The sequence below is a fragment of the Vipera berus genome (genome assembly GCF_964194415.1).
Source record: "Vipera berus genome assembly, chromosome: W".
In the NCBI taxonomy this organism is placed as follows: Eukaryota; Metazoa; Chordata; class Lepidosauria; order Squamata; family Viperidae; genus Vipera; species Vipera berus.
In genome coordinates, this window is record NC_138210.1 from 76237407 (window position 1) to 76249608 (window position 12202).

Consider the following 12202-nt stretch of genomic DNA (forward strand, 5'->3'; position numbering starts at 1 on the left):
CCCCCCCCCGCCCTGCCCTTTTGCTCAGGGGGCATCGGACCTTCCGGGCAGAGAAAAAAAGAAAAGAGGCTTCGGGGAGCCCGGGGCCGAGAGCCGGCTCAGACTTTCAGGAAGAGGCTCTCCGCAACTCGGCCACTTTAAGACTTGTGGACTTCAACTCCCAGAATTCCCCAGGCAGCAGAGGTGGTAGCCTCTCATCTTAAAGGGGCCGAGTTAAAACCAACAAACAAACACAGATGCCAGTTTGGGAGTGGGAAGACCGGGAACTGCACCCTTCGGCAGGATTTAAGGCAGGCACGTCCAACCTTGGCCCCTTTGAGACTTGCGGGTCAACTCCCAGAATTTGCTGGCTGGGGAATAGGGGAGTTGAAGTCCACAAAAGTGGCCAAGGTTAGACAGCCCTGATGCGTCGGCTGGGCTTAGGGATCCGCTTAATTCCCACCCTGCAAGGGAATTGGACCCTACAGCTGGTCTATTGAGCCCGGAGTTATGATCATATGTCATTGTGGTTATTAAATGAAATGCCCACACGCTCCTGGCTCTCCCTGTTGCAGCTGTAATTAGGAGCATGTGGTACCTGGGATGTGTGTGTGTGTGGGGGGGCTGGTTTACTGAACAAGTGGTCGTAAGTCGAGGACTACCTGCATTACTGTGAAGCTGAAGGCGCCGTATTGGGGGGCAGGGCAGCCGTGGACCGTGACCGAGCCACGTCGAATGGGCAGGTGAAGCCCACAGCCTGTTTCCCCCAGCCACGTTAAAAATAAGCAGAAACCAGTGCAACGGTCAGCATTGAGTTCCACAAATATATTTGATAAACAGGGTAACGGCCAAACTGGCTCTCTTTTATGTTAGCACAACCAGAGCATTAATTTACATTCAGATTTCTTTTAGTACGTTTGTCTTTTCCCTGCAGCCGAGGGGTTCCGGTTGGCGTCCAGTACTTGGAATTCAGACTGGCGGTTCCTTTGGGCTGAAAACTGCTAAGCCCAGGGAGGGGGGAGGGGGCAGCCTGTACCGAATAAGGGGGGAGGGTATACTCTTCCCCTACTGCAGGGCTACAAACTCGCATTTCGCCAGCTGCGCCTTTAAAACTCTTGCAAGCAGCGCCTTGAAATCCGAGAGTTGGCCAGCCTCCGATTAAAAACATTTTTGTATCTCCAACATGCATCGCAAGCCAACAGAGGCGAAGGCCGGCCAGCCGTCCGTCCCCAGCCCCATTCTGCTGGCAATGTCTGCCTGACAGAGTTTTTGGTCAAAATCTGATGGCCGATTTCTGAAACACAGAAGCACCGTCTCCCACCCTTTTTAGTGGAAAATAAACGCGCTAGGCTGCAGAAAGGATTACTAACCTGTGGGGGGAAAGGCCCAAGGGGTGGGAAAGCCAACTTGGCCGAGGCCTCCAGCCTCAAGGAGGAGGACAGGGTGCATTCCTGGTGGTCAGTCTGGCCAGGCCAGGAAGCACCACCTGCACCCTGCACCCTCTCCTCCTCTGGAGGGATGAGGTTGGCCTTGGGGGGAGGCATAAAGGAAATCCTTTATCAGACCCCAGGAACAAATTTCCCGCTAAACAGGCAACAATTTATCCTCAATCTCCAACGGGGAAACCTCTCTGAAAATCGAGTCCTCACCACGTCTGCCTCTCCCCCTTTGGCAGGAAATACCGTGGCTGCTTTTTATAATTTGCTTTAAGGGCGTGGAAGAACCCCGAGGGCAGAGAGAAAAGGGGAGGGGGACACACCTCAGCTGGGTGGGCAAAAGGTCTGGGGAAGGGGCAAGAGGGACAGCTGCCTACTTGCAGCAGAAAAGGAGGTTTGGGGGCCTCAGAAGAGAAACTCTGCCACTCTTGACCCCGCAGACCACGAGGAGGCTGGCAAGGGCTCCTCTTTCTTCCAAACGCCTGGCTGAGCTCCTCGGAGGAGCTTACTCCTACGTTACACGCAGGTGGAGGAGGAGAGCCAAGGGAGAGAGAAGCCGGCCTTCGCCAGAGCCAGGATTACTATGGAAACCGCCCTGAGTTTCCCCCGCGATTGGCTTCCTTTCCTCAGCCTACGCTGGAAGGTTTATTGACAGCGCAAAGGGGAGGACAGAGGTGCGCTCTGGTGTGCCAGTCGGGGGGGGGGGACATTGGCAAGACTACAACAGGGAAATAAAAGCCCCCCCCATGGGAAGGCCAAACATGGGTGCAGGAGAGACGGGAAGGCCTTGGTTTGAGCCTTGAGGAGACACGCAGGGAGATGCTGAACCTGTTGGCACGTGCCTGTTCTGGTTGCAGCCACACACATACACCCCCCCACACACACCTGGCCAACACAACGATTTCCCCCCTAACCCCAGAGGGAACCCAACTGGGCAAGGCTGACCCCCAACATCCGCTTGGTCGCAGTTATTCCTCGGGCCGCTGCTCGGCTCTTCCTCCTCCTCCTCCTCCGTGGGGAGAGCGGTGGTGGGCCGCCAGGGCGTAGAAGGGCAGGGGGCTTTCCTGGGGCAGCCTCAGGGCCTCTCTCAGGCTGGGCTTCCACTGTGGGTGGAGGAGGAGCTGCAAGGCAAGGCGGGCGTCAGTGGGGGTGGGGGGCTGTCCCAAAACCAATTGGGGGGTGGGGTTTTCTTACGGAAAGGCTGGAGGGGGGCAAGGGGCACTTTCAGTTTATTTCGGTACAATTAATTCCTTCTCCACCTTGTGACCCTCCAGGTGCCTGGACTTCGGTGCCCAGAATTCTTTGCTCTGCTAGCTGGGGGATTCTGGGGGTTGAAGCCCACACAGCCAAGTCTGAGGAACCTCATTTAAGAGGAACTGAGCTGCCCCCCCTCCGAATCTCTGGCTGCAGATGAAGTTGCTAGGCAACAGCGGCCTCCCACCTGGTTTGCATCTCAATTTGGCGATTGCCGCCCCCACCTGCCAACTGCTCACCTGGGCGCTGGTGCCTCTGCCCAGGAAGGGCCTCGCGTAGGGCTCCGGCGTCCTGGCGGGGGTCAGCAGGGGCGCAGGCAGGTCCCCGGCTTTCCCGATTCCTCGGGGGGAGAGCTGGGGCAGAGCCCCCCCCTCCTGCGCTTTCTGCCTTTGAAACAAGGAAGGGGAGATCAGGAGGGCTGGAAGGGATCGGTCTGGTCTCAGCTCAGGAGCCTCCACCCACCCAGGGGTGGCAAAAGAAGGCTGCAGCCGGTGGGGCACCCTGAGAGCAGCCAGACGGCTTGCGAGGGAAATGATGTCATTTGCAGTGCCGTAAACCTGCATTGCCAGCTGCAGCACTGGCCTCCGGCTCTTGGGCTCAGGAAGCGCAAAGCTTGCACGGCCTTGCAGTCACACTACAGCATCGCCCGTGGCGTGCCTGGTGGCACCGAACCAGGCTGGGGCGATTCCGGTGGGCTCCCTGCCACTTTCCGAGCAAGCTGTGGGGATCAATTCATCCCACTGCACTTCGATACCGTTGGCCCTTCGGACAAAGCAGGGCAGCACCCGTGTTCCCCGGGTCACGCGGACGGAGCCCTTGTGTTTGGCCCAGGGGTAGGCAACCTGGGCTCTTTTATCACTGGTGGACTTCAACTCCCAGAATTCCTGAGCCAGCATGGCTCAGCTGGGAAACCTCTCCGTTTCCCCTCAGCGTGGCTGGCTCAGGAATTCTGGGAGTTGAAGTCCACCAGTCATAAAAGAGCCCAGGTTGCCTACCCCTGGTTTAGTCAACCCAGAGTTGGGGTTCAGAATGTTGTGTGAACCAGCCAAGAAGCGTCGTGGCGGGCAACTGCTTTCCTAAAAGGGGCGGATGGGCGAACAAGCGGCCTTAAGCAGGCAATCAGGGTTTGTATCTCCCGAAGGGATGGGAAGATGGGACGGAACAGACTCCCAACCTCCAGCCACTGTTCTCATTCAGCAGGGAACACACACAGTCCCGGAGTTACCACTGGTTGCTTAGTGACCGTTCAAAGTTATCGTGGCTGCCCCCCCCCAAATCATACGGCCACATTTTGGGTGCTCGGCAACCGCTCTGCATTTACTGCCATTCACAGGCTCCCGTTTTTGCTGAAACCATTGTTTGCTTCCAGTTTTTGGTAAAAATGCCTGAGAGGAAACAACGGGTTCGCTTAGCAACCGTAGCTAAAAAGATTGTAAAATCAGGTCCGGTCACATGATGCCCTGCTTCGCGACCACCACAACTTATGACCATACTAGGCAGGCTCCATTACGGTTATAAGTTGAGGACTTTTGTACTTTTACAAGGCCTGGATTGGAGCTACCAGCGGCAGCGGCAGGAATCCCGGCCGCCAAGAGGGGGCAGCAGAGAGGGGCTGGGGATCCCCTGGGGCTTTCCCCACCTTCCCTGACCTAGCCCAGGTAGCCCTCATATAGTGGCCATTCAGAGTTAGAGCAGCACAAAAAAAAAAGCAACCGATGACCGTTTTTCACTGTTACGACCTTCGCAGCAAGGACACTGGATCAAAATCTGAAACCTTGGCATTTGGCTCGTATTTACGACGGTTGCAGCCTCCCGGGGAGGGGTGTCACGCGAGCCCCTTTTGCGACTTTCTGAAAAGCAAAGTCAGTGGGGGAAGCCGGATTTGCTTAAAAACTGTGTTACTCGCTTAACGACGGCAGTGATTCACTTAACGACCGTGGCAAGAAAAGCGGTAACATTCACTTAACAAATGTCTCACTTAGCAACCTAAATGTTGGGCTCAACTGTGGTCATAAGTTGAGAACTACCTGTATTGTATGTATGTCAAGGGCGCCAAGGAGGGGGCAGCTGACCCCGGGCAGAGTTCAAAAGGAACGGGTGGGGGGGCCAGTCTGGGCCCTTCACGGCCGGCAGATGGAAACAAACCAGCGATGGGGCTGATCGTGCGGTTGGAAGACTTCCTCGTTCATGAACCGGACCCTGACCTTTGGCCCCGGGGCCCCAAAACGCCTGCCCACCCGCCCGCGCCTGCCCCAGGCTCCTCTGTCTTTGGAAAAGGCGGGGGCCCCTACTTGTCGATGCTGCTTTGCCGTCTCTTCACCTCCTCCAGATGGTACAAGACGGAGAAGCCCCGGAGGCGTGCCCGGCCTTTTCGCTCCGGCCCCTTCCTCTTCTTCTGACACAGCTCCTTGGGGGACGGGAGGCTCTGCGTGGTGGGGGCCACCTCCCAGGGCCAAGGGCCCCCCCCGCCTCCCGCAGGCCGCTGGGCTGCACAGCCGGACGTCTGGAGAGCAGAGAAGGCAAGAGGGGCTCAGCGACCGGCCTTCTAGCGGCCCTGCTGGAATTCTCCGCAGGAGGAACCAGAAGCCATTTCTATTTTAATCCAGCCTCTGCTTCGCAATCCGAAGACTGGAAGGTGTCGCCGGCCCCCTCGGAGCTTAACCACACGCCTCGGATCCCTGGACAGAGGAATAAATAAAGTTACCGGAAGTGATTCTACCTTTAGCGGAAATTTGGATCAGGTTAAAAGAGGAATTATCTTCTGCATCTGCGAAAGAAAAAGGGGAAGAGAAAATACTCCCTTTTCCAGAGACTGCAACAAATCCCAACACCGCCTGCAGGCTGGCTCTCTGGCTGAAAAGAAAGCAGGTTTTTTTCTTCTTCTTCTGTACTCTCCCTGCGTGTTAAGTTAAACCGTTGCCGGCTGCTGTTTAGGGCAGGGCATTAAGCCCAGGCGATGCCTTTTGCATGCAAGTGGCTTCCTCTGAAACACGCCCAGGATCACCTCCTTAGAAACGTTACGGAATGCTAATGCCCACAAAAAGGGGGCTGACTAATATGCCTGGACCCCAAATTTCCCCCCCCACACACACACACCTAAGATTCATCTTGGTTTAATACTCACTGACCTGGGGATCTGCCCCCTTTTGGGCTCCGCAGGGCTGGTGAAACCCCTTTGCCCAGCCGCTTCACAGCCTCCCCAGGCCCCCCCCCACGTGGCTCCTCAGATCTTGGGGCCACAATGTTTTTCTCCACGAGGCCCATGGTGCTAAACCAAACTCGGCTTCTGTGGTCTGTGCCCGACTGGATTCAGCTGCTTTGGGGAGCCCTCCACCATCCTGCACGCCGCCACGGGTGTGGGCCCAGCACCGCCGGGGTGGGTGGCAAGATTTGGGGGTTGGTGGGAAGACTTCTGTTTGGGTCAGCAGCCCCCTTACTCCCCACTCCCACCCAGCAAAGCCAAGGGCATCCATGACTGGCGCTGCGGGTGAGCCAAGCGTGACAAGATCCTCGCCCCTGTACAGACGCAGGCTCCCCTCCACTTCAGAAGGTAATTAATTCAGGAAAGCGAAGCGTGGAGGACGGAAGCAGAATATTTCCCAGCTTACCACGAGATGTGAATTTTAGCAACCAGATTCACCGCCTTTCCTTTATGTGTTCCAGGCAGCAATTCTCCTTCAGGAGAAGGTGGCAACTGCTGGAGCTCGCCTGGGCCCCCTCCTCCCTTCCTCTCCCCCAGAAGGAGCTCATCCCCTCGGCCTGCCAATCAATCTGTCTGTCGCCAGGATGGCTTGTCCATTTCTAAGGCGGCATTTGAGTAAGAACAGCGAAGCCAGCCATCGAAAGAGGGGCCCGCATTTGGGTGGGTGATCGGGAATGCCCTTGTAGGACGGATGCCAGGGAGACTCCTGATCCAGCAAAACGTGAGCCTGCCCTTCCAATTCTGGTTCGGAGGGCAAAGGCGGTGACCCCGAATGCTCAGCCCAAAGCGCCCATTCGACTTTGCCAAATGAATAATTTAGCACTGGGGGTCTTTGTCCTTCCCGGCCAGAGTGGTGGTCTTGGACCCCTGGCAGCGGAAGGCTGCTCCTGTCACTTGGCCCTGCCCAGAGGTCCTGTGCCATCTCAGCTCCTGGGACTAGGTGAGGATTGGGGTGCCTCCTGCCTCCAAGACTTTCCCCCCAAAGACCAGGGCACCCCAGTGCTGCACCTGGCGGGAGCCCCAAAAGGTGACAGAGATATCCCACCGTACGGACGTTACTTGCTGGGAGCCGTCATCGGTGCACCTGGTGATGCAGACAAAGGTGCCCACCTTAGGTGTGGACAGGAGAGGGAGGAGGACCTTCGGCCAGAGCATCCTCTGGACCACCCCGAGGACAGACTCTGCCGCTTGCTCGAAGGAGGCTGGTTCTCTCAGAGGGACCCCGAAACCTGGCTCAGCAAGGCAGGGCTTCCTTCGCAGGCTGAATCCTTGTGCGTCAGAGATTTTCCAGGTAAATCGTGACCTTCCTCGTCCTTGCTCAGTGGGGGCCCTTATAAAGCCTCAGGGTCCACCGAGGCACCCAGAAGCCCCATCTTAACCGACAGACGGGCTCTGCTTGCGGCCTCTACTTTCCACAGGGAGGAAGCAGGAGAAAAACCTGTAATTTAAAAGGAGGCCCCCTCGGGGCCATTCAAACCTACCAGCAGGGCTGGGGCCTCGTGGTACTCTTCCATCCAGAGGTAGCTGAAAGGTAAACGGGTTGGTAAGTACGACTGGCTTTTACTTCAGAATTCCTCATATATTAAACTTAGGAGAAAGAATCCGCTGTGGGAACTCAGCTAGGTCGTGTGCAAATGTTTAAATTTGGAATAATTGGCTATAATGACAAGCCGAAGTAAAATGAAACTTTGCAAATTCTGACTTAGTACCTACAAAGAGCGTGACGATGGCTCTTTTCTGCTTAGTCTCATTGGCAAATAAATCTTCCGGGAGCAAAAACTTCTCTTTTGCAAACAAAAGGGAGCCAGGGCTTCTTCCCACCCCCTAACATAGTACAGGTAGTCCTCAATTTACGACAAGCGAGCTGTTGCTAAGCATGACAGCTGTGAAGTGAGTTTTGCCCCATTTTCTTGCCACCGTTCTTATGTAAATCACCGCAGTTGTTAAGTTAGCTCCCCCCTTGACTGTGGCTGTCCCTGTGACTGTCGTGAGTCAGTTGCCGGCTGTCTGAATTTTGATCACAGAACCATGGAGATGCTGCGACCGACAACGGCCACAAGTGCCTTTGTTCCAGCGCCTTTGTAACTTGGAGCGGTCACTAAATGAGAGGCTATGAGTTTGAGGACTACCTGTGTCAGTGAGAGAAAATGAAAGGTGTTTTTCCCTGCGATATTATCTGCCAGGATCACGAAACGCACCTCGGCTGCTGAACAAGCCTGTCCCAAAAGTCCGGCATGCAACGGGCATCGCTGGAGGGGTTGGCTTCTGGCTGGCGTCTGCTGACCATCTTGGACTGCCTTGAAAACAGGATGATGCAAACCCATTAGCTTTTAGCCCGTTATTTTTGCAAGAAAATGGCTTTCTTGCGCACGGACACAGTCCGGTGTGCTGTTAAAACATCTCACATTGCTCGAATGTGGAAAACTGGAGAGGGAGCGTCTGATGGTGGTGGAATCAATACACGAAACATTTATATCAGGGGTCTTCAAACCTGGCCCTTTTATGACTTGTGGACTTCAACTCCCAGAATTCCTCAGCCAGGAGTTGAAGTCCACAAGTCATAAAAGGGCCAAGTTTGAAGACCCCTGACTTACATCCATGGATCCAGCTGCAGCTTTCATCTGAATTACGTGGCAATTCCCTTAATGCCGCTTCCTATTTCTTTTGAGATAATTCCAGGACAGGAAATCAAAGGCGTAATAAAACTAGCATTTCCTGGAAGTCAGTTGTTTTACTACAGAAATACAAGCTCGGGCTAAGAAGGAAAGGGGTAATAGTCCCTCCTGCAATGACGGATGAAGCCGTCTCAAAGTTTGGGACACATTATCAATGTCAAAGGAACCAGAGCAAAGCGAATTTGCTCCGAAGAAAAGTTCATATTTTATTAATAAATATAAAGCAGTAAAGTACTACTGAAGAAAGATTAAAATATCAGAAGCTCCACAAAATATGGTAGAGTGAGCCTAAGAAATGCAGTCGTTTGAAAGGTTGAATGTTCAGCAAAAAGCAGAAATTCAGCTCTATCCATTAGGACTCCTAAGAGTTTCTCTTGGGTCAAAATGGGAAGGACTAACCGCCGTGTAATAAAGCGGGGATGAAGGACTCCTTCCTGGGCCAAGGGTCAAACGGTGCAAAAGAGGAAGCAGTCATATCATAGCGGAGGTTCCAAACACCTTTGGCCAGTGCAAAAGTCCAATGTATGGAGCAGGATTTATCTTTGGGCAAATGTGTGCAAGGCCACACAGAAATTGAGCCCCAGGTGGCAGCAGAGACCCCAAACCCTCCTCTCTGCTGCCCTCTAGGAGCAGCCTGCAGTTCTGCTAACCAGAAATGGGAGCCCCAAACTTAATATCTGCCTTCAGGTTGATGTTTGGTGACAATCATAGCTCAAAAGATTGACAGAATAACTGGGCTTATACATCTGGCGAGAAGTAAGACATCCGCTGAGCTAATAGTTTGTCTCTACATTGCATTATTTGTTTACTTTTCAGGCACAACTAATCTAACAGATCCATGAATACTTATACAACTGATCTACAGGTAGTCCTCATTTAGCAACCACAGTAGGGACCCACAACTTGCTCATTAAGTGAAGTGGTTGATAAGTGGAGCCGCAACTGTGCTTATAGATTTAGATTTAGATTTTATTAGATTTATATACCGCCCTTTCCCGAAGGACTCAGGGCGGTTTACAGGGCATTTTAAAATCATACCAATACAAAATACAAAGTTAAAAGACAAATAAAAGATTAAATTATCCCTGAAAATAAAACCCAGTTAAAATTCTCAGCCTGGGTCAGAGAGCTCAAAGAGCCAAGTCTTCAGGTCTCGGTGGAATGAACGTAGGTCAGGGGTAGTCCTGAGCTCCACGGGCAGCTGGTTCCAGAGGGCAGGCGCACCCACAGAAAAGGCCCTCCCCCTGGGTGTTATCCGCCGGCAATCTTTTACCGCCGGCACCCTGAGAAGACCCTCTCTCTGCGAGCGCACTGGACGAATGATCTTATGATCTTCCTTCAACTTTTTTTCGCTTTACAGACTTGTGAAGGTCATGAGGATTGGTTTTTCACCACAGTGATGCACAGTTGCTGTATAAGGCAGTTGATAAACAAGGACAACCTGCGCAGCACTGAGTTGTTAAAGCCCACAACTAAGTAAATGGAAATATTACAACAGGTTTCAGGTCATTTGGGAAAACTTTGCAACGTATTTATGGCTTGAAAAATGGATTCAATTTTGATCACCCATTTATCATCTTCCGTTCCCCGAGTTCTTTGGCGTTAACTTATTAATATTTATTAGCATGGTTTAGCTCAATTCCTTTGCAATCATTTCAGAGCTTCAAAGATACGGAAAAGAATTAGACAACCATGCAGTCAGCAACACACCACGTGATGCCTCCCGAGGCAGAAAATATTGTTGAATTCACCATCTCCGTCACGAGCAGAAGCTCCTGGAGGGGTTTATATAACCCGTGTTCCACGTGGCCTGTCTTGAGTTCACACTTCCACTAACATTCACACCCCTTTGCCTCTGCTTCGGAGTGCGGCAGTGAGTCGAACGCAATAAATATACTGCTCAAAAAAATAAAGGGAACACAAGATAAGACATCCTACTATTAAATACAGTACATCGTGTTGTTTAAGCATTCCCTTTATTTTTCTGAGCAGTATATATCACAAGACCTAAATAAATTCTGCAAAGGCAGCTTGAATCCAAAGCAAGAGGCACTTCTGCAGATCAGCTCCCTCTGCCGCCTGCCGGCCACTCAGGCAGCCCCAGGGCTCACCCGTTTCCCTCTTCAATAAAGCAGCCTGACTTACAACCACAAATTAGCCCAAAATTTCCATTCCTAAACAAGACAGTTAAGTGAACTTTGCCCCATTTTACGACGCTGCAACAGTCGTAAGTACGTGCCAGTTGCCAAGTGTCCAAATTTTGATCAAATACCGCAATGGTCATAAGTGTGAGGACTGATCATAAATCCCCTTTGTCAGAGCTGTTGTAACTTTGAGCGCTCACTAAAGAAATGGTTGTAAGTTAAGGACTATCTGTACTATAAGGTGTAGGTTGCAATTGGCAGGCAAAGGCCCCTGAAAAGCATCAGCACTTAAATGTCTCTGAGGTGCCCCGTCATCCAAGTTGCCTCGCGGGGGTCCCAAAGGGGCTTTTGCAAAGGGCAACCCGACTTTGCACCCTGATTCGGGTGGCCCAGATAAACCCCCAAGTGGCCCCAACGACTCTCAGCGAGAGGGCCAAGGAGCAGATGACCGCAAGGAATATAAATCCTTCCGTTCCCCTCCCAGTCGGTCCGAACGGAAGAAGCTTCTTGGAGGGGAAGCGAAACGACTTCGAGGGGAAAAAAAAGGGCGCCCAGCTGCCTTTGGGAAAAAGCCCCCTCGGGACAAGGCTGGGACCCGGAGGGCGGCCAGCCTCCACAGACGCCAGACGCTCCCTCCCCCGAAGGGGCTGGTTCAAAAGGCCAGCGGGATCTTTTTTTGCTTTTTTTCTCCGAAAACGTTTCACTTCTCACGCGAGGAGCTTCTTCCGTTCCGGAGGGGAAGCGAAACGTCTTCAAAGAAGCCCAGCTGCTTTTTCAAGAAAGCCCCTCCGGGACCCCCAGAGGTCCAGCAGCCGGGCCTCCTCCGCTCCTGCCCTCCGGCCGAGGGGGGGGCCGCGCAGGGGTCGGGGCCACCTACGTCACGAAGGGCCCCAGCGTGGCCCCGCCGCCTTCCTCCGCTCCGGGCGCCCCGTCCATCTTCCCGCCCCGCGAAGGAAGGCCCGGGGAAGGCTAGGCGGGGGGAGGCTCAGCCCGCTTTTCCCGGGGTCAGCCGCGGGAGGCCCTTCAGCCGGCTCGGAGCCCCGCTGGGAAGGCCCGGCGCGCCCAGGCCCAGAGGACTCCGGGGACCCTCAGCCGCCGCCGCCGCCCCCTCGACGGGAGACCGGGGGACTACGGCTCCCAGAATGCTCTGCCCGGGCGCCGCGGGGCACCACGGGAGCGCGCCGACACCCAGCGGCGGCCGGCAGGGGGCGCCCGGAGCGCGCGCGGGAGCCGGAGACTCGGCGGCCGCCAACAAAGGGCAGCGGGGGGGGGGGCGGGGGGGGGGGTGAGCGGCGCCCCCGGGCGAGGAGGGGGGTGGTCCGGCTGGGGGAGGGGCGCGAGGGCGGGGGCAGGAGCGGGGGGGGATTTGCACCCCTGTTGCTGGGTGGGGGGCGCAGGTGAGACCCCCGCGGGGCTCCGTCCTACCTGGCGGGGCTGTTGTCGGGCCGGAGCGCGGCGCCCCTTTAAGAGCGGGCGGGGGGGGGCGGCGCTGGCCGGTCTCGCGACACTCCC

The 12202-nt window shown here is 54.7% G+C and overlaps 1 protein-coding gene across 3 annotated transcripts; it reads right to left on the reverse strand.

Annotated features, from left to right (window-relative positions):
* Positions 1-793: 793 nt before the first annotated feature.
* LOC308676798 (protein INCA1-like) lies at positions 794-12159 on the reverse strand. 3 transcript variants are annotated; one of them, XM_081342827.1, is made up of 6 exons: positions 12116-12159; positions 8070-8168; positions 7353-7395; positions 4990-5172; positions 2909-3056; positions 794-2536 (listed from the first exon to the last, which is right to left on the reverse strand). In XM_081342827.1, the coding sequence occupies exons 2-6, from the start codon at positions 8156-8158 to the stop codon at positions 2325-2327; spliced, it is 675 nt and encodes a 224-aa protein (XP_081198953.1). In that variant the 5' UTR covers positions 8159-8168; positions 12116-12159; the 3' UTR covers positions 794-2324. The 3 variants fall into 3 exon arrangements, with proteins under 3 accessions (XP_081198953.1, XP_081198951.1, XP_081198952.1); XM_081342825.1 differs by lacking the exon at positions 12116-12159 and adding an exon at positions 11568-11815; XM_081342826.1 differs by lacking the exon at positions 12116-12159 and adding an exon at positions 11568-11815 and having other exon boundaries at positions 4961-5172.
* Positions 12160-12202: the final 43 nt, after the last annotated feature.

Bases quoted from the DNA above. Each gene is read 5' to 3' on its own strand.
- LOC308676798 (XM_081342825.1), bottom strand. From the start codon at position 11,626: ATGGACGGGGCGCCCGGAGCGGAGGAAGGCGGCGGGGCCACGCTGGGG. The intron at 8,169-11,567 runs GTAGGTGGCCCC...CCTGTTTTCAAG, and splicing joins ACGCTGGGGCCCTTCGTGAC to GCAGTCCAAGATGGTCAGCA. The intron at 5,173-7,352 runs GTAGGTTTGAAT...TCTGCTCTCCAG, and splicing joins ACGAGGCCCCAGCCCTGCTG to ACGTCCGGCTGTGCAGCCCA.